General features: G+C 55.9%; 1 protein-coding gene across 4 annotated transcripts in view; it reads right to left on the bottom strand.

The window, feature by feature from the left end:
* Positions 1 to 5,296: 5,296 nt before the first annotated feature.
* Positions 5,297 to 21,461, bottom strand: part of AACS (acetoacetyl-CoA synthetase) — a 64,209-nt gene continuing 48,044 nt past the window's right edge. For 2 of the 4 annotated variants that reach the window (XM_087423459.1, XM_087423460.1), the window contains 5 exons: positions 18,902 to 19,015; positions 16,913 to 17,038; positions 10,722 to 10,791; positions 10,132 to 10,190; positions 5,297 to 6,578 (listed from right to left, as the gene is read on the bottom strand). In XM_087423459.1, coding sequence (XP_087279585.1) covers positions 6,457 to 6,578; positions 10,132 to 10,190; positions 10,722 to 10,791; positions 16,913 to 17,038; positions 18,902 to 19,015 — 491 coding nt within the window. In that variant the 3' untranslated portion in view covers positions 5,297 to 6,456. Of the gene's footprint in view, positions 6,579 to 9,143; positions 9,347 to 10,131; positions 10,191 to 10,721; positions 10,792 to 16,912; positions 17,039 to 18,901; positions 19,016 to 21,461 lie in introns of all 4 variants that reach the window. The other 2 variants (XM_004430073.3, XM_087423458.1) reach the window with 2 other exon arrangements.

The raw sequence follows: 21,461 nt of genomic DNA, 5'->3' as shown, positions 1-21,461 counted from the left end.
GGGCGCAGAGGGCTCAGAGGGGGGCAGGTAAATGTCAATCCACAGTCTCACGACCTTTTTAAAGCCAAACGTGCGATTTCAGAGCTTTACTTTCCAGAGTTTGTGTTTGGAAAATCAGAGCCGACTTCTCCTCACCCCCCCCCCACATTCCCCTAATCTGGAAATCCGGCTGACAGTCAGCAGGACACGGCTCTCCGGGAACCTGAGAGCCGGCGTGCCGGGAGGGGCCGGGAGCGCGAGAGGTTCGAGACCCTCCCGGGAAAGGAGCGAGGAGAGCGGAGAAGCGCCGGCACCTGCGACAGAGGAGAGACGAGCGCCGCTTGGCGCCTGCGCTCCTCCGGGACCGGCGCCCCCACCCCAGCCCCCAGCGCAGCTGGCGCCACACCTGGGGAGGGTCACCGGACCCGGGCCTGGCCAATCAGCATAGTCTCTCCTCTTGGCCACAGTGATTGGCTCAGGTTTGGGCCTGTGAGCCAAACAGTCCAATCAGCTTCAACTGGGGACTCACGTTGGACCTAGGAGGGGAAACATCTGTCTCCCCTCTCGGCGCCGTGAGGACGTAAGCCTGGAGCTGTAAGGCTCCGTCTTGCGAGGAGAGGCCGTCTGAGAACGTAGTCGACAGGAAGGCAGGGCCGATACGGAGACAGAGAACCCTGGGGACATCGTGGAGCCCCTGGATCTAGCCATGCCTGAAGCTAGTCCTAGCACTGGAGTTTTCAACACTGAGCCAATAATGCTCTTGTTTGCTTGAGCCAGTTTGGGTTGGGGTTTCTGTTACTTGTAGCCAACAAAATCCTGAGCCATGATGGCAAAAAGGAAGTGGACGCCAAAAAGCATTGAACTCGGCCAGCAGGTAAGTGGTAAGCAGGAACGGCGAGACGGCTCAGAGGCCGGAAAACGAAAACTGGGTCCAAGCTGGGGGACCACTCGGCAACCAGTCCCTGTCACTCTCCCAAACCCAGCCTGACTCGTGATTTCACCATTTGATCATCGGAAGAAAGAAGCGTGAGGAAGAACAGGGAGGGCATCCCAAGAGGAGGAGGTTTGGAAGCTGTCCCACGCGTAATGCATTGACTGACACCCGCTTCTCCCCCGAAGTCGTCTGACGAAATCAGGGGACCATCCGCGTGCTGCTGTGCCGGCCAGGAGCGCGCTCAGCTGATGGGCCGTGACGGCGGGCCAGCGCCTCGCTCGGCCTGTATTTCCAACACCCCCTTCACGGGCCTTTCCTGATCTGCTTATGACGGCCCTGAAGGCGGGGACAGAAGGGCAGGCGGCCTTCAGCAGGAGTTTGCGCTCCTGTGCGCGGCCAGCTGGCTCGGAGAGAACCGCGGGGCCTCAGGCTCCCGGCCCAACCCCGCGGGCTCCCGGTCGTCTCCGCCGTGTGCGCTGGCGTCCCCCACCCACCCCGTGCTCAATCCAGACCCTCCCGCCCCCCGCCAGGCGCCACCCTGTAAATGCGCGTCCGCCGATGTCACCACAGGGCTCGAAATCCACGCGGATTGTGCTGCCCTGGAGCACGGTCCACACCAGATCCGCCCCGCGGCCGGCCTGCCTCTCCCCCTCGGCTCTCCAGCCCTGCTTTCTCAAAATCACCTTTTTTTCCCCTCTAGGTCAGTCCACTCCCTTCTCCGGACTTTGCTCGCGCTCTCTCCTCTCCCGCTGGCTTTCCCCGCATCTTACACGGCGGCCTCTTCCTGCTCAGGCCGTGCCTCAGTGTCACCTCCTCGGAGGCCCCTGACCACCGTTCTCCGTCAGACGTTCTCTTGTTTCCTTGCTGACCATCTGTCTCCCTCCCCAAGATGGACACTCCATGGCACGAGGAGCTCACCGGCCCTGGTGACATTGGCCCCAGTGACAAACACAGGGCACCTCAGTTGAACAAATGAGTTAGTACCTGGGCCCCCGCTCTGCAGAACACCCTGGAAAAGCCATTGATTGGGACACAAAGTTGTCCCCAAACAGGAAACTGTTCGGGGCCTGGGCTGAGGCCGTGTAGCTGTGAGCAGCTACGAGGGGACGGGGCAACGTGAGCAGGAGGAACAGCACTGCTGGCCGCCCCAGGGTGGGTGCTGGGCTCGGTCACTACCCTGGGCTGAAAACAGAAACAACATTCGACGGGTCCACTGCTCTGCTCCTCTGGGTTTGGACAGGTGTGCAGTCTCAGTGGGCGTGCACACACATGCACACATTCACACATATATGCACATTCACACACATCCACACACAAATGCACACCCTTACACACACATGCACACACATTCACAAATATATGCAGGTTCACACATACAAATACCTTCACAGGCACACCCACATTCACAAATATAAGCATATACACACACAAATACACATCTTTACCCACATATACACATGCACAGACGTATATGAACGTTCACACACAAGCACTCACACACGTGCACATACACACACACGGCCAAAATGTTATAAAAACCAGCAAGTTTGTCTCACAAACCTTACAGTTTACCTTCAAAAGGTAGAGACGCAGATGCAAACAAACATTGCCCTTGCATGCACGCCCTCCGCCCAGGTCGACTCTCCAGCGACAGGTCAGCAGGACTCAGCGAGGGAGGACCAGCCAGGGAGCACCCTGCCCAGCGTCCCTGCAGCTGAGTGCAGTTGTGACAAAGCTGTGGCTGATGGGACGTATGCAGAAGGGATAGGGCTGCGGGGTGAGTGCGGTGAGCCAGCAGTGGCCACACGGATGAGACCGCCACACCAGGGATGGCGCAGCAACCAGATGGGAGAAACCTGGGTCCTTGGGCGCCCTTGCAAAGCCAAGCCACCCACCCCCCCAGTCCACCCATTTACGTCTGGGCTGTTACAGGAAAAAAACTTCCCGACTGAGCCAGATTTGGGGGGTGCTCATCACAGCAGCCTAGCCTGTACCCTATTGACTACAACTTATCCTCCGTAAATGTGTACGACTTTCCCTCTGAAGGCTGGAGCCCGGGGTTGGGGGATGTGGCTGGGCCCTCGAAGAAGGTTTATTCCCCGTGACGCCCTCATCGTGGGCATTTGAAGCTCTGGGGGAACGGTCTCTCTTGTCCACCCCCACCCACAGCGACAGGTGGGTTAGCAGGTCACGGAGACGCCTGTCCCCAGCCTTGGTGGGTTCAGGCCTCTGCTCGAGGCTCGGGATGCGGGTGAGTGAGCACATCTGGGGTCCTCCAGGGCCCAGCATGCAGGGACGGGGCCAGCAGGCAGGGACCCGCAGCGAGAGTGGGGAGATGGGAAGCCAGTGCAGAGGAGCCCAGCACAGACGGAGGGGGACGAGGATCAAGTGACCTGACACGGTGCTCCAGGCCCGAGGAGAGTCCGCACAGGCGAGGAGGTGAGGGTGGGCACGGTGCGAGTGGGAAGGAGCCTCCAGCCTTGAGCAAGTTCCTGGAGGTGGGCAGGCAGGCCCCGAGGAGGAACAGCGCTCGAAGGCCTGCGGGCTGCGGGAGACGAGCAGGAGCCGGAATCCTGGCTGCCCCGGCCGGGCCGCAGCCCGCAGCGAGATCCCTGTGCTTCCTGAAGCTGCTGGGGGAGGTGCAGGGCGGGGAAGGAAAGGGGCTGGCAGGAAGATGACAGGCGTGGTGCAGCCCTCGGCCATCGCCGAGAGAAGGAAGACAGCTGGCCGGCAGGTGGTGGCTTCTGAAGCGACGCTCGGGCCAAGGCACAGCACGGGGGGCCGGCGCCGCGGGGTCTGGGGCTGCTGTTCCAGACCATCTGTCTCTGTTAATGAAGTTGTCCAGCGCGGCTTATTCGTAAGGACGTGTGGGCCCGGCCAGCCTGTGCCACCCTGCCGGAACTAAGGGCACGGCGATTGAGCCTTGATGACTCCTGAGGCGCGGTCAGTGTGAGGTGAGTTCCAAGCACCCGGCCAGAGGAGACGGCTTGGGGGTCCCGGGCCTGACCTGAGGCACAGGAGGGAGGCTGGCAGGCCGGTCACACGGGGAGGACGAGCCCAGCCTGGGGCAGTCCACAACCAGGGGTCCCGAATGCTCCTTCTTCCAGCTCAGGGCTCACAGCTTCCTGAGGACCCCTCCCCGCTTCCTCCTCACCAGCAGGACCCCCGCGTGTTTGCAGAGTGAGGGAGGCAGAATAACGGCCCCCGAGGATGCCCACATCCCAATCCCCAGCACCTGTGAAAATGTTCCGTTACATGGCAAGGGGGATTTAAGGCCACAGATGGAATTAAGCCTGCCAGTCAGCAGACGTTGAAATAGGGGCATTACCCTGCACTATCCGTGTGGGGCCAATGTCATCACAGGGTCCTCATATGTGCAGAGGGAGGCGGGAGTGCCAGGCAGTGCAGGCTTTGAGGATGGAAGAATGAGCCACCACCCAAGGGACGTGGGCGCCTCTAGAAGCTGGAAAAGGCAAGGAGCCTCCAGAAGGACCACGGCCTGCCGACACCTTGACTTCAGCCCAGGGAGACCTGCGTCAGACTTCTGACCTCCAGAGCTATCATAAACTTGTGTTGTTCTAAGCCACGGAGTTTGTGGTGTTTATTACAGCAGCAACCAGAAACTACTACAAAAACGTAATAGATTCTGTTTAAAAATGCACAGTTCTCCAGACTCCCTTGCAGCCAGGGATAGCCGTGTGGCCCAATTCTATCCCCTGAGCATAAGCAGATGTGCACGTGGTGGGCTTCCAGAAAGGCCACTGTTTTGGTGATAAAAAGGGGACTCAGGAGGGGTGGGCCTTCTGCCTCTCACCAGCCCCCATCACTTCCCTTCTCCTGCCTGGAACACAGACGGAGGCTGGAGGTGGGGCAGCCACACACTGATGCTGGCAGAGCACGGACAACAGAGGGGCTGGATGCCGCTCACTGCGCAGTCACTGTATCAACCCCAGGGAAACGGCCTGCCTCCCACCTCCTGTGACGGGAGAGAGAGCAGCCCCGCTGTGCGGAGCCTGGATTCTGCAACATGCAGCCAGACACAATCCAAGTGACACAGGACTCCTGCAACGATAAGACCTGCAGTGCAGAAGTCCGGCCGGCTCTGAGCCCGGGGGCGCCCAGCACGAGGACATTCCCCTCCTCTGCGTGGGGCTGCACACCAAGAAGTCCTCGCTGGCCATCTGGTCACCAGGGACCGATGCATGGTACCCGGGACCCGGGCAAGGCCCCCACCAGCTGGACAAAGGTCCCCCGGGCACAGCCTCCGGCCAGCGCATCAGCAACAGCTGCTTCACGCTGGGACCCAGTGCCCTCCTGCAGAGAGAACACGCGGCAGACCGCGCACGTGTGGGTGTGCACACGCTTACTGCATCAAACTCCTCATTGCACTTTTCCGCCATACTTTTATAATCCAGAGGAAAAAGGATTCAGAAAAGTATTTCGTTGTGCTCAGTTTAAAAAAAATACAAAAATGAACACTAGGATTACAGGAGTCTGTTAACATGCTGCACTTTTTTACATACAGACCACCCGGCTGTCAACCCTGCGACTCGATTTATAAGCACTGTCCACACGATTTCCACGTGAGGGCCCAAGGAGCCCTCGGGAGGAGGGGGCAGCTCAGTCTCCACAGGACCCACAGTGACCCGCTGCTGGGGCTCGCCGGACCCCCAAAGGCGACACCACCCGCCAGGGAGGACGTCCGGTTCTTCAAACACCCACACACCCCGCACTTAAGTAACATTAAAAAAATTTTTAAACCATTCAATGTCCACAAAATAAAGATCCTATTAAAGCTTGAAACCCACTCGTTCTCCAGAGGGAACTTTCTGTGCGCTGGGAAGCGCCGTTTGGTTGGGGGGTGACACACAGTTCCACCAGGAACCGCGTGTATTCTATCCATCACACACCGACAACGCGAGAGCCGTGGCCGCCGAGTGCTAGCCATCGGCTGAAAGAAGGTGCTGTCAAGTCGCATGGGGACTGGCCTGGTCACAGTCAACGTGCAACAGCAGATGGACGGGCCCTGAGGGACGACGGGCCCTGAGGGACACGGCCAGAGCCTGGGGACCAATGCACAGGGAAGAAATAGATTTGCGCCTTGACAGAGCGAAGGGGAACCATAAGTACGAGGCGGAAGGCAAGGCCGCCCCTCAGGGGTGTGCTTGTCGCCAGAATGCTGGTCAACCCTGTAGTCGACAGGGCGTCGGCGTGACCGTGTGTGCACACACGACCCCGGCTCCTCTGGGAGTGCACGTGGGAGCACGTGTGCAAAGACATACAAACTAAAGCACTGCCACACGCAGCCCGGCTGCTCCCTCTCGGCCTCTGAAGGTCAGGACCCCGCTCCAGCGTGTGGAGCCTCAGGCACCCACCAGACGGAGCTGGGAACAGAGAGACGGTTCTTCCGCAGCTACAGACACGGGGTGCGAATCCTCTGTCAGAAAAGCGGGGGTTTCTAAGCAATTCTTGAACATACAAGTCACAGTCCAGACGCGTGTGGCCGAGAGGCCGCAGGCCGGGCGGCTCAGAAGTCCTGCAGCTCAGGGATGTTCCGGTACAAGTCCAGGGTCTCGGGGTTTGAGAAGGCCCCGCGGTGCTCCACGGCTTTCCCAGCGATGATCTGCTTCACGGCCACCTCCACTTTCTTGCCATTGAGGGTATACTGCCGGGGAAGAGCAGAGAAAACCAACAAAAGCAGCATTTAAACCTGAAGGGGAAAAATCCCTCAGCTCTGACACCCGGCACGTGCCAACCCAAAAGACCAGCGTCATCCCGGAGCACTGAGCGCGTGCCTCTCAGCCCCGCGGCGACCCTGCGGCCACACGGGCCCCAGACGGAGGGGCTTTCAATGCAGGTGGGCAGAGGCGACGTGTGCCACTGCACCGGGTGACTGTGGGCAAGTCCCTTCCCGAGAGTCTGCCTCCTGGCTGTGAACGGGGCTGACACATCTGCCCAGAGGCTGGGGGCAGGTTCGACAAGGTGACACACTCACAGCCCTTGCAGTGCCTCGCTGCTCTCGTTTACTATTTACACTGGTTCTATTTCACGATCTATATTTATCTTGTTACACTTTACTGTGTTATAAAGACCAACTATCACTATTGTCTCAGGAGGGAGCTGGCTTCCTACGACTCCATCACCCATCTGCGAACAGAATCTGAGCCTCGTCCAGGGACCTCATCAAAACTCCACAAAATCTCTCCTCAGACCCACTCGCAAGTGGGATGGCCCACTGCTGCTTCTCGTAGTCCAACTCTTCCCCAACGTTCAGGCTGCCTCTAAAATTTGTAGCGTGTGTGTTTCATCTTTAGTCCCAATGGATTCTGGCAGCAGCGTTAGCGTCTTTAGGGGCTAGGAAGCCTCCAGAACAACAGAGCCCTTTAATAAAGCTGCCAGTGCCCTGATCTCTCCCCTTGCTGGCACTGTTTTTTTTTTTTACCTGAGATGTAATTAAAATTCATTCATTTGAAAACCCCAGTCAACGTGTGAACTAATTAAAGATCTACACACTGGCTTCCCAGGGACTGCCTGTCACTTGGTGGCATCAGCCCTCTCGCCTTGAAATGCAAGCGTCTCACGTGCTCTCTGTGCTGCTTAGCTTTACACAAAAGCTCCAAGAACGCTCACGGGAACTAGAAACGTGTATCTTCCATTAGCTGACAAAATAAACAAGGCATCGTCTTATAAGAAATCCTGCCAGTTTCCTCTGGTGAGGAGGGCGGGGGGGATGGAGGATACTCCCTGGGCTCCTGCCCCGGCCCCCCCAAGAGATAAAAGTCACGCTGCCTCCTGTCAGGATGGGCCAGGGGACCTAACTGTGACCGGGGACAGAGATCTGCTAGGATCAGGGCAGTCGGGGTTGCCTGACACCCGGCCAGCCTGGCCACCCTCAAACGCCCCGAGCCTGCGCCCCTCGGCCGTGACCAGCCCCAAGTCCCAGGGGCTTTATTCTGGCCACCAATCCTCACCTCCCTGGGCAGGACCGCTCACCTTCTCTGGGTTTGCTCATCTGTAGAGCAGACGAGAAAGAGCCCAGCTCATCCCTCCTCCCCAGGAAGCCAGGAGGGCCAGCTCCACACACCACTCATTCGCTCACGTGTGACACGTCTGAGTGCCTGCTGTTTGCTAGCAGAAGGCTGCGCTCTGGGGAGACGGGCGTGAACCAACAGGGTCCCTGCCCTCCAGACAGAAAAGACCCGGCCCGTAAACAAGAACCCACCCTGGCCCAGAGGGGAACTACCAAGAGAGGACAGCGGAGTGGGGGTCAAGACAGGGGCAAGGGGACATGGTCGTGAACAGGACTCGGGGAGAGCCTCTGAGGAGGGGACACGGAGCAGAGAGCAAAGGAGATGACATGTGAAAGGCTCCGTGCCCGCATGAAGACCTGTCACCGTGTAAGCCGACCGTGATCGGGGCAGCACGGCTCTGTCTGCTCGGGGGGTTTCAAAGTCAAGGGCATTGCATCTTTCTGGATCTCCCAGAAAGCTGCCTTTCCTAGCAGACCCCATCTCTACTGCCCCTCACACCCCCGTCTACTTGGGGCGACATTGGAACTTGGCTCCCTGTTGCCCCGTTAGTATCTGCTCCTCTCCTCCTCCTGAGCGGCCACTCTGCAGCCTTGAGACGCAGCCTGCTGCGTGTCTGTGTGTGCAGACTGCTCTGTGCACACGTGTGTGCTCACGCACACGGCAGTCTCTCCTCTTGGCAGACAGAGGCGTCCGTGTTGCAAGTTAAAGCTGTGGTCCATCCGGGCGAACCTCCTCCCCCACCAGAACCTAAAAGAAGCTCTCGGGGGAGCAGCTTTCTGGAGACGGCCTCTAAACAGATTCAAATCCTCTTTCCACAGGCAGAACTCAGAATTAAAAGGCGAAAGCAACAGCACCCCAGCGGCTCTTTAAAAAGTGAAAATTAATTTTCTCATTAATAATTTTGAGAACCACTGAAACCACATTGGGGAAAAGCCCGTTGGACGTGCAGGCGGGGCCTGCCTACCCTCTGAACACCGGTGTTGAGCAGAAGTTGCCTTGAATGCAATTTAGGAAGCGTGAAAAAACAGAAGTGGCGGAGAAAAGCAAGGACGGGGTTGCCAGGCAAGGCGGACAAACTGGACACAGAGCAGGAGCCAGCTTCCAGAGGAGGGTCCCCAGGTGTGCGGGCTCCCGGGGGATGATGGCGCTCGGGTCGCTGCTGCCCGGGGGCAGGCGACAGAGCCCCTCGGCGGCCGTACCGGGATGCCCTTGGTCTCCAGGACGAGGCTGGGCACGTGCCGGGCAGACAGGCCGACGCGGATGGCGTCACGGATGCTCTTCACCAGGCCGGGCAGGAAGGCGTGGCCGGCAGCCATCCTCACGAAGAGCAGCACCCTCTCCTCCCCGTCCTTGCTGTACTGCGGGACACACAGGCTATCCAGCACCTCCTCGAAGGCTTCCACTGCGGGCACAGGGCAGGGGCCACTCTCGCGCTGTCCCGCCTCGCCCAGCGACGCCTCTCGGGCCACCGGGCTGGGCGGGGGCCGCCCGTGTGTCCTCCCAGCCCTCCCGGGAGGAGCCCCACCCTGGGGAGGCAGAGCTTGCCGAGCTGGAGCTGACAGGGAGCACACATGGGCCTTACGTACTTAGTCACAAATTAATTTAAAAACAGAAAGGAAGCAAGTGCCCGTGGTGGGGACTCCACTGTGGGGAAGAACAAAGGCTGGAATCACCACCCTGGCCGCACAGCCTCGACACGACTTTGGGACTCCGACATCTGTATGGGGCCACCTCCCAGGGCGGCTGATTTCAGGGCCCTGGTGGGGGATTTTGAAGCCCCACAGGTGACTATACTATGCAGCCGTGAGCCCCACTGTCTTGATCTGGTGTCCTGAATGGTGCTGTGTGATCTTCACCAATCACGCAACCTCTCTGTGCTTCTCCTTCTTCAGCCATAAAGAGTAGACACAGTCAACCAACCTGACAGAGCTCACCATGACGATGAAATGTAATAGAACGGGGATAGGCCATGTGACCTTAAGAGCCCCGTTCTGAGGTTTTCTGAGCTACAAGCAATGTGGATGAGGTACGTTCTGGGAAGAAGGACATGCTTATCATGTCTCTTCTCACACGTGGAGGCAAATGGGCCAGAGTTATCCCAAAGGTGGGACCTTTGGGAAGCAGACCCTGGGGCTCCCTCCTTCCCAGCTGACTTGAGAATAATCAGGGAGAAAGGGAAACGCATACCAATGTTATAGATCTCCGAGCTGCCGAAGCGCACTCCGTTGGGGTTGAGGGTGCCGTCACTGGAGAGATGAGGTAGTGAACACACAGCAGCTCCTGAGTGAGCATGTCGCAGAGGGGGCCCAGGGGGCAGTCACCCCCTTTCCACGTGACACTACCATGCCCGTCAGGAAGGCTCCTTATCCCAACCAGCCACCCCTCTGCCTCTCTCTAAACTCAGCCAGACATCCAGAGAGTCCCCTCTGCGTGGAAGCATCTGTCACCTCACTGCCCCTCCCACCTGTACACGTGTGCCCCACTCCCAGGGGTGGTGTGCACCCTGACACCCACACACCCCCTGTCCCGGAAGGACCATCATCACTGTGCATGGATATACGCCGCACCTTTGCTACGGGCCTCCTACCCCAACGCCGCCAACCCCCCACTCTGGGGCGGAGAATGTGGATCAGGCCAGACCCGGCCCTCAGGACTCTGACACGGGAAGGGCCCCCACTGCAGACCGAGCAGACAGAGGGGCCCAGGACACAGTAAGCATTTCCCCTCCCCCTCCCCAGATGCCTCAGAAAGGGAAGCCGGCTCCGCAGACCCCTCACCTCCGGCCCAGCATGACGATGCCCCCGGTCTTGGGGTTGATCCTGCAGTAGTCGCCGTGCGCCCAGACCCCTGCAGGGAAACAGAGGCGCCCAGTCACCCCGAGGAGAAGGGGCCCTGACCAGTGGCTGGACAGACACCGCGGCAGGCACGACAGCAACAGGGGGCTCGTCAACTCAGCACGTAACTCTCGTCAGCGGACACAGCCGAGGCCCAGACACAGGTATGATAAAGGGGCTGGGGGCCCAGGGGTGGGGGTAGAAGTGAACCAGACAGTTCATGCCCCCAAGGAGCACACCTGCTAGCGGTGGCCACCGTACACCCAGCTCTGACTCACGCCAGCATCTGAGAAATGCCACTCCTGCAGGCGGTGACAAGGGCCTTGGGACTTCACGGGGGTGAGACCAACCCCAGCTGTGAGGATGTGAAGACCGGGCCCTGGGGGAGGTCCATGGGGGCTCTGGGGAGGGCCCTCTGAATGGAGGGTGGGAAGTACAGGCCATGTCTTAGGAAGAGGGTGGTCTGGGGCGGCTGAGGGAGCTGGTCTGGGGGGGGGGCCAATCTTGGAATGGAATAAACAAGCCGCACGACCAGGCAGGAGGCTACAGCGACAGTCCCAGAAATGCAAGCCTGAACTTCAGCACCAGCCACGGGGACAGAGCGCTCTCTGAACAGAGAGCTAACTAGCAGGAGAAACCCAGGGCACACGGGGGGAGGGGGAAGACTCAGAGGTGACAGTGACACCGACACCAAGCCACACTGAGCCACCCCCACACGGCCAGAGTGTGTGGCTGGGTCCTGGGCCAGCCGTGTGCAGCAGAGGCCCTCGTTCTGGGGCACAGCAAAGCAAATACACCCAAGGGATCAAACCCCTGGCTTCGGACACACCCTCAGCCCACATCGGACAGTAAAGAGAAGCCACGCCCACGAGGGAACCGTCAGGGGAGCAATTCCAGGTGAGAGGCTCTTCCCACTGCAAATGCAGTGGCCTGGGTCACCACACAAACGGGGCCAACTGAGCCTGAACAATCAAGAGCACGTCTCCGCTGGCTATACAGTGACCTGGAAGTCACAGGCCACAGCAGCCTGGCCTCCTGAAATGAGCCCCCGAGTCCCTGCTGTAACCGCAGGCCCCCAGGACCAGTTCAATGACCCCATCTTATCAACAGTGAGTAAGAATTGCCTTTCATTCTGCACAGCAAGGGAAACCATCAACAAAACGAAAAGACAACCTAACAATTGGGAGAAGATATTTGCAAACCATACATCTGATAAGGGGTTCATCTCCAAAATATATAAAGAACTCATGCATCTCAACAACAAACTACCAACCCAATTTAAAAATGGGCAAAAAACCTGAACAGACATTTCTCCAAAGAAGATATACAGATGGCCAACAGACACATGAAAAGATGTTCAAAATCATTAACTATCAGGGAAATGCAAATCAAAACTACAATGAGATATCACCTCACGCCCGTTGGAATGGCTATAATTAACAAGACAGGAAACAACATGTGTTGGAGAGGATGTGGAGAGAAGGGAACTCTCATACACTGCTGGTGGGAGTGCAAACTGGTGTAGCCACTATGGAAAACAGTAGGGAGATTCCTCAAAAAATCAAGGATAGAACTACCATATGATCCAGCTATTCCACTGCTGGGTATTTATCCAAAGAACTTGAAAACACCAATTTGTAAAGGTACATGCACCCCTGTGTTCACTGCAGTATTATTCACAATAGCCAAGACTTGGAAGCAACCTACGTGCCCATCAGGGGACGAATGGATAAAGAAGATGTGGTATATATACACAATGGAATACTACTCAGCCATAAGAAACGATGAAATCCAGCCATTTGTGACAACATGGATGAACATTGAGGGTATAATGCAAAGTGAAATAAGTCAGAGGGAGAAGGTCAAATACCGTATGATTTCCTTCATTAAGTAGTAGATAATAACAACAGTAAGCAAACACATAGGGACAGAGACTGGATTGGTGGTTACCAGAGGGGAAGGGGGGAGGGAGGAGGGCAAAAGGGATAATTCGGCACATGTGTGTGGTGATGGGTTATAATTAGTATTTGGGTGGTGAACATGATGTAATCTATGCAGAAATAGAAGTATAATGACGTACACCTGAAATTTTTATGTTATAAACCAATATTACTGCAATAAACAAAAAATTTAAAAAAAAAAAGAATTGCCTTTCACAAAATGTGCCAAGTCACGTAGCCAGAGCACACGCAGAAGAAACCGTGACCTGAGATGACTGCGGAACCAAAGACTCTCCTCCCCACGGATCCCGAGGACCAGGACGTGACCAGAACTTGAAAGTCGGACTCTCATCAGCAGCGAGGGCTCCCTCATTCAGGAAGATCCCGTGTTAAAATCCCTCTCCACCTCACCACAAATGTTGAGAACTCTACCATAAATGCTTGAAGCGCACGAATGAAAACCTGTGCTGCGTTTCCGCGTGCCAGCCTGTTCTCCCTAACCTCTTAAATTTCACCCCAAATCCTGAATCGAGGAGACAGATCTGACGGCACATACCCTGTCTCCCTGCAGACTGATCTCGCAGAATAAAGCTGATTTCTTTTCCCAAAAGCTGATGCCGTAATTAATTGGCTTGTTTATGTACACTGGGCAAGAGAACTCCAATTCTGTGTGGTAACATTGCCACACTTCCGTCCGCCCTGCCCTTCATCCCATAAATTGTGCCCCAAGCTCTGGATTGGGGAGACAGATCTGAGAGCACAGGCCCGTCTCCTTGGAGATCAATCTCGCAAAATAAAGCTACATTTCTTGTCCCAAAGCTGATGCCGTAATAATTGGCTTTTTTTATGCCCACCAGGTAGGAGAACCCCATTTGTGCAGTAACACTGCACACTTCCCTTTCCGGAAAGGGAAAATACTAAATACAACTGCTCCCCCGTCTTCACTGGGAGCATCTCTTCCTTCCCAATTCTTGAGACACCTCCCGACTTGAAGTGCTCGCCCAGTGTGCTCTCCACTCACGAGGCGCTGCCCCTCCCCCGACAACGTAGTCCGCTGATCCCGGTCCCTCCAGGTCAGCGTCCTGACGCAGGCGCTGCCGCGGCCACGACTGAGGCTCTGTGGAGAGGAAGCCAGGACGCCTGTTTGCAGGGAGCAGGGTCCTCGGGAGGCAGTTTGAGAACAAAGGACTCATAAACACGTGTATCCTGACGCACAAGAGGACTGCAGGCCCCAGGACCTTCCTCCCTCCTCCCAGGCAAAGGAATGAAAGCTTTCCTTTCCAACTGGACTTTTAAAAGATTCACCCACACAAACAGGAAGAAACATCATTCCTAGGCTTGCAAACGACGTGGCAGGTTTTTGCAGAAGCACATCACGATGCCACTCAGAAAAGCGGCTTCATAAACGGAGTCCCAGGAGGCAGGGAGCTGCAGACACAGCAGCAGAGCCCGGCCCGCCCGCCGCCCGGGAAGCCTCTTCGTCGCGGAACGTGCGTGCCAGGATCCACACAGTCTGGCTCGTGTGGAGTTGGGCCTCCCGCGAGTCTGATCGTCACTGAGGGCCTGGGAACGCCGAGAAAGAGGAAGAGGCAGACCCACCCTGAAGACACGTTCGTCTGTGAACATGAAATGAGATGCCTCGGTCCCCTGCAGAACCAAGCTGAGACGATGACTCCACAAGGGCTGGGGGCTTGGTGCCAGGCTGTCACGTCAAAGAAACGGAGGGTCTCCTTCCAGGTTTCCAAGCCCCCCACCTGCAGGTCAAACTGTTTCCCCAGCCGACGGCTTTGCTTCCCTGCTGGTCCTGCTCTCTCATTTCAGTGACGGACGGTGAACAGACACGCGGGACGCACGGGCCGGCTCAGCCTCTCTCTCATCTCTAACTCCTGGAGGCCGACTGCCTGAGCTCTTCTTACAGTGAGCATGCGTTTTTGTACGTTAAAAAAGATGATGCCACAGCTTTCCACGTCCATAAACGGACCATTATTTACAAACACGAATCAACACACACACGCTTCTCTTACTGAAGGGCCTATGACCCCAGGAGTTACGACTCGGGCCACCTTCCACTTCAACCTCTTTCGCTGACGAGGGCCGAGGGAAGCTTTGGCTGCCTCCATGTCATCAGGCTCAAAACCTTGACAGCTCCTGGGCAGGCCTGGTCTCTTGTTCGGAATTTGTCATCTGCAACCATCTGTACTTATTATATTTCCCTTTTTGCCTTGGCTGCCAGGAAACTCAGAGCTAAAATCACTGTTTTGAAGAATCAGAACCATCTAAATCTTTCTTACGTCTGCTTTTAAATTCTTTTTACGTTTTTTCATGTTTTTAAAATAATGAAAAGTCATAAAGAAAATCAAAATGGTTCCAAATCCCACCGCTCGGATAACCCCTTATTGTGCATTTATTCACACACTCACACACATCTATTTCCTTTCTAAAATTTACACAAAAAGGACACTATGCCCTCTGTTCTGAACTCTTGTTTTTCACCTAATTTCTTGGATATCATTGCCTGTTGACATTTTCACCCAGCCTAATTTTTCAGGGTAATGACGTCTGTAAGTGACTGCCCACTGCAGAAAGACAGACCTGGCTTTTTTGTTTTCTTTTATCATCAACCCATTTCCTACTCAGTCCCAAAATCTCTCAGTGCTGGGGCTTGGAGAAACAGTCTAAGTTCAACCTGCGTCACCCTGTCCATGACCAACAACTTCAGATCCTGTTGTCTCATCTGCCTCTGTCTTTCCACACTTATTCATAACTCCCAGGAAGAACTCGAGGAAGCTACCTGTAAAACTGACTATGTGACGGGATTATTTAAAGAAAAATCAGAAACCCTGCACTGAAAGTAAGAGGACTCCTACAACAAAGCAATGATTTCAGCTCTGAGTTTCCTGGTAGCCAAGGCAAAAATGGAAATATAACAGGTCACATTTATATTTAACAGGTCAAACATAAAAGTATTTGTCTTCTCTAAGAAGAAATATCAGAGCTTCAAAACAATGGAAGACTTATCCTGAAATTAGTCCTGAAAGACAATATCACGTGAACTCTTGTATACATAACAAAAAGTGACAGAAAAGATGGTTTTCACAGACAGTGTGGCAGAAGATGAAGAGATGTCATTTCTCACACAGACCCTCAAGCTGAGGTTCCAATGCTTTTGGCCTCCCTTCCTAAGACAGGAGCCCCTGCCCTCTTCTGCAGGGTCATCTGAGGAACATTTCTCTCTCTGTGCTCTCTCTGTCCTGCCTTAGTCTGTCTGGACAGCTGCACACCGGCAGGACCCAAGGCGTGCAGGTACCTATCCAGTGGAGGCCGAGCCACATCTGGGGGTGCTCCTGCAACGCCCATATGGGGGGGGGGCTATGCCAAGTACACAGGCTTTTACATAGGATGCGCAAACACGCGAGGCCGAGCAGAGAAACGGAGAGATCCGTGATCAACTCCAGCACCAAGGGTCACCTGCTGCTTTCTGATGCTCCACACGTGGTTTATGGAACATCTGATTACCTTCCAGAGACCACAGAAAGCAAGTACCTCACATAAGTAACTCTGGAACAGAAGGCTCACTAAACTATGAATTATACAGCAGCAGTAACTCGGGGTTGCTTATGCAATAAGGTAAGAGGGAGGCAGGAGTCAGAGCAGGAGTCAGAGCTTTAAATCAACAGCATGCCCGCCCCGGAGCATGGCGCCCCTCAGAAGAGGAGGCCCGAGGGTGTCACTGTGCGTGCAAGCGACAGGCCCGGCTGTAAACCACCCCAGCGCACGAGTGCTCCTCCCCCAACCTCTCCGCGAGGACCGGGTGATGGTGTGGGGGACAGAAAGGAGGAGACCCGGCCAGACACCACGTGCACACGCCATTCCTCTCTCAACAGGCAGACACGGTGGGCCCTCCGCCCTCCCTCCACACACCGGTGGCTCGTGCAGCGCCCGGCAGCAGGGCTTGGGGCCAAAGGGCTCTGGGCACGGGGTGGTTAGGATTACACTAAACCCAGATTACAGTGCCATATGACGGCTTCAAGCTGAAATGACAAGATACTGCTCAAAAATTCATCATCACCCACTGGCGGAATGAGGTGTGAGCAGCTTCCCAGGCTCCGGAGGGGGTGGGGGAGCATCTGGAACTGCACGCAGGAGGCCCAGCCCAGGGCCAGCCTGGGCGGCTCTGCCTGCACCCCCACCTACCTGGGAACTTGCAGAAATAGGCCTTCCTGTACTTGCTCCCGTTCTCGTCATTCCAGAAGTGCGTGGGCTGGCAGGGAAGCGGCTTGGTGCACACCAGCTCTCCGCTCTCTCCCCACACAGCCTTTCCTGGTTGGGGAGGAATTAAAAAATTAACAGAGCACACACCACAGCCACACACCCCGGCTCGCTCGCTCTCTCTCTTTTTCAAGCTCTTACTTATTATGCAGTATTTCGGACACACACACAGTGCAGAGCTGATCCACACCACTGCCCAGCACATCGGCGCCATGAAGGCCGAGCTGATTCCTCCCCAATGACCTTCCTCTGACGCCCTCCCCCAAACCCCTCTCTTGACCATAATGTTTTCTCGTTCCCAGGCACGGTAACACTTCCACCACGTCTACACGCATCTCTGAACACACGTCTCTCTGCGTGTGTCTGAGCTCCGCACACATGGTGCCACCCTGCAGCTGTCCAGCGCCGTGCTCTGCTCTCGCAGCGTCGCAGCCGGTGACTCGCTCACAACCATACAGCACCTCGTCACTCGCCCTCGCTGCCCGTAACTCTCCGTGGGGACCACAGCAGTTTATCCTCCCTGAGACGTAGGCTTGTGTCATTCCCGATCGTGTTTCCTATTACGACCCCTGCTGCTGGGAACCTTCTTGTACAGGCCACCTTGTTCGTATCTGCAGTACTCCTCCCCGGGGCAGGATTCCCAGATCCCGGGGCACCTACACGTCCCCACCCTCACTCACTGTCCCCAGATGGTTTGCTGAAGGAGTTTTCCCGAGTCACACTTGCTCCCTCCAGGGTGGCCCGTTTCTAGCCCTGTGCACAGCTCAGCCGCAGAGGCCAACAAGAGAGGATAGGAGGACATCTCTTCTGACGACTCGGCTCGCAGAAGCGGTCAGCCGGCTGGTGCCTGTTTATCCGGCACCTTCCACGGGCAGAGCATGGTAGGGTTTGTATTAGAGAAGTCTGTGGAGGCTCCTGACTTTTCAGATTTCTTTCACCTCACTAGCTCATTTCATCCCACGACACCCTTGAGACAGAAGACGGACAGATGATTTGACGTGCATCTGCAAACTGGAGAGACAGCCCGCGTCTGGCTCTCTCTGCCAGGAGCCGCTCCCTCCTGGGCAGGCCACAGAATGCAGCAGCGGCCAGGCCCAAGAGAGACGGTTCACCCAGCCGGGAAGAACACAGACAAATGGAGCAGAGACCTTGTATGAGCAGATCACTCTGGGTGGCAAAAGGGAGACGCCCTCTTCTCAAACCAAGAACTGATTTTCAGAAAGGTCGCTGGCAACAGTGCCATGAACCGGAGGCGGGAGAGACCCTTTCTGCTCTCCCCAGGCTTCCGGCCCCTAACACGGCATGGCCACCACTGTTGTGGTCTTTCCCTCTTCCTCGGGGCAGGGGCGGGGGGCATAACCTCCCCATCCCCTCCGTCAGGTTAAAATAACAGTGGCTGCAGTGCCAACAGTGTAAGTCCATGAACTTGCACAGTGCACACACCACACGCCAGGCCCTGTTTGGTGCTGGGGACACACACAGGCTGATTTATAGACAGTGGCCGCTAGAGGCTACGAAGCAAAAGCTTGTCCTGAGACCAAGACAGAGGCCAACCCCCAGCTCCCCGTCTGGGTCCTCGTCAAGGCCAGGGCACCAGGCTAGCGAGGGAGCGGGCTGCCTCCGCAGCATCTCCAACGCTCGGGTGCTGGGGGAACGACTGCCCGCCTGCCGTTCCCGAGCACAGCTCTGCATTTGTGCTCCAGCCCAACACCCACTTCCCAGGTGCGCAGGCTGAAGGGGCTGGGGAGCCAGCGGGTGTTAACCAGGCCAGAGGGACATCAGCCTGCAAGCAAGAGGGGCCGCCCCCCTCACACAGGGCGGCTGTGGAGAACCAGCACCCACGTTACGCAGCCGAGCACTTCCAGGTCACCCTCACAGCAGGCACAGAGAGAAGGACGTGAGTGAAGCTGTCACCTTCCTCGCTCCACGCCTCCACGGCCATGCCCAGGTTCCGGGCCTGGATCTCCCCTCTGTACACAGGGATAGAGGAGTTCTGCCCCATGAAGCAGGAGATGATGTCCGTGCCACCTGCAAGCCGCAGCAAAGGAGATTCAAGGTTCAGAAGACTGAGACAGACCGCTCGTGCTCCTGCCAGGGAGCAACAACAGAGACAGGCCCCAAGGGCAGACGCCGACCGCTGTTTCTCCAGTAAACACCACAGACCCCGACGGCAGGAGCTCCTCTGCAGGGAGAAAGGGGAGAGGCGGTTTAGAAACGGCAGCAAACCCCCCGTGTCTGGGTGATTTACTGTTTGACCGAGCCTTCCTGCTGGAGGAGAGACTAGATAAACGGCCTCTTCCGGTCACGCTGGAACTCAAGCCGCTGCCTCACGGGAAACGGGAGGACGCTGCCCTGGTAGCTCTCCTCTGCGGGCAGGGCCTCGGCAGAGCGGCCACGGCCAGAGGCTCGCTGCTGCGGTTCACACTCACTCAATCGTCGGAAAAGCTGAAGCCCACGCTCCACGGACTGTGAGTCTACGCAAGGCAGAACGTGCTGGATGGAAACATTCCTACTTCAGGAAGGAGTCGAGAGGGAGCCAGACCGCGAGTCCACCGCGAGGAAGTGGCGTTAACCCCCCAGCCTAGACCCACCGCTGCCTAAAAACTGTCCCTCACGCGAGCCCCTGGGTGGGTAGGGACCTGTGTTACCACCCTGCAGGGTGTAACAAGCACAGACTCACACACCACACACAGACACGCACACCACACCGACGCACACACACAGACACGCACACCACACACAGACGCACACCACACACAGACACGCACACCACACACAGACACGCACAGCACACAGACGCACACACAAAGACATGCACACACAGACGCACGCACACACAGACACGCACACCACACACAGACGCACACACACAGACACACACACCACACACAGACACGCACAGCACACAGACGCACACACAAAGACATGCACACACAGACGCACGCACACACAGACACGCACACCACACACAGACGCACACACACACAGACACACACACCACACACAAACACGCACAGCACACAGACGCACACACAAAGACATGCACACACAGACGCACGCACACAGACGCACACCACACACAGACGCACACACACACAGACACGCACACCACACACAGACACGCACACACACAGACACGCACACCACACAGACACGCACACACACACAGACACGCACACCACACACAAGACACGCACACCACACACAGACGCACACCACACACACTACACAGACGCGCACACACACCACACACACGCATACAGACGCACACACACACTACAGACGCACACATACACAGACGCACATATACACACAGACGCACACCACACAGACATGCACACTACACAGACGCACACAGACACACAGACACACACACTACACAGATGCACACATACACAGACGCACACCACACAGAGACACAACACTACACAGACACACACACCACACACAGACACGCACACCACACACACACACACCGACACAGACACGCACACCACACACAGACATGCACAGACACACAGGTCCCTTTCCTAAACTCAGCGGGTTGGACACTGGAGTCTCTGCTCCTCTTTATACTTGTCTGCATACCTGGAAAGATATCTTCTTAATTTAAAAACATGCTTTCTCCTTAATCACACTCTGTGGACACGAACTAGGGGTCAGGGGGGCTCCAGATCCACACAAAATGACTCGATGCTTCCAACAACCAGCAGGGTTTAATTCTGGCCTCAACTCTAAGACGGGTCTATTTCTTCCCTCAGGCAGAGAATCGAAATGCGCCGTCCTCCCTGCTTTCTCCCAGCACCCTAGTCCCCGGCTGACACAGAGAACAAAACTCAGAAGTTTCAGGAGGATAGAGTGAACCGCGTCTCCCTGACACCTGGCCCCTCCGTGGCCAGAGGGACTCTGCACAGAGACCAACGTCTCGTCGTACAAATAGCAGCATCTCAGACACACTGCTCTTGCTTTGCAGGCATCACGGATCCCGTCGAGCAGATACACCACCAGCCACCTGGAAAGTCACTCGAGGTCCTAACACCCATATACATATATGTATAAACCCATATGAGTGTGCATATAGATATACACCCCATATTCCTTTTTTCAATCTACAAAAATGACCACCCTTTGTAATTCTGCAATCTGCTTTCCTCACTCAGCATATCCATGGCCATCTGTCAATGTCAACAAATACATTTCCGTCTAAATAAATACTTTCATCATGCCACTTTTAATGGCTGCAGAAATGAAGGATGCACTATAAATTATTCAATTAATTCCCTTCTACTAGGCATACAGATGATTTCCAGTTTTTAACTAATATAAACAATGTCACAATAATTGTCATTATATACAGTCAATCTTTACTATTTACAGATTCTGTATTTGTGAATTTGGCTGCTTGATAAAATTTATTTGTAACCTCAAAATCAACACTTGAGCGCTGTCAAAGTCGCTGGAGGACATGTGCAGA

Source organism: Ceratotherium simum, chromosome 35 (assembly GCF_057802395.1).
Source record: "Ceratotherium simum simum isolate JZ-2026a chromosome 35, ASM5780239v1, whole genome shotgun sequence".
NCBI lineage: Eukaryota > Metazoa > Chordata > Mammalia > Perissodactyla > Rhinocerotidae > Ceratotherium > Ceratotherium simum.
The sequence above is the reverse complement of the archived record's forward strand: the minus strand, read 5'-3'. Positions and strand labels throughout refer to the sequence as shown.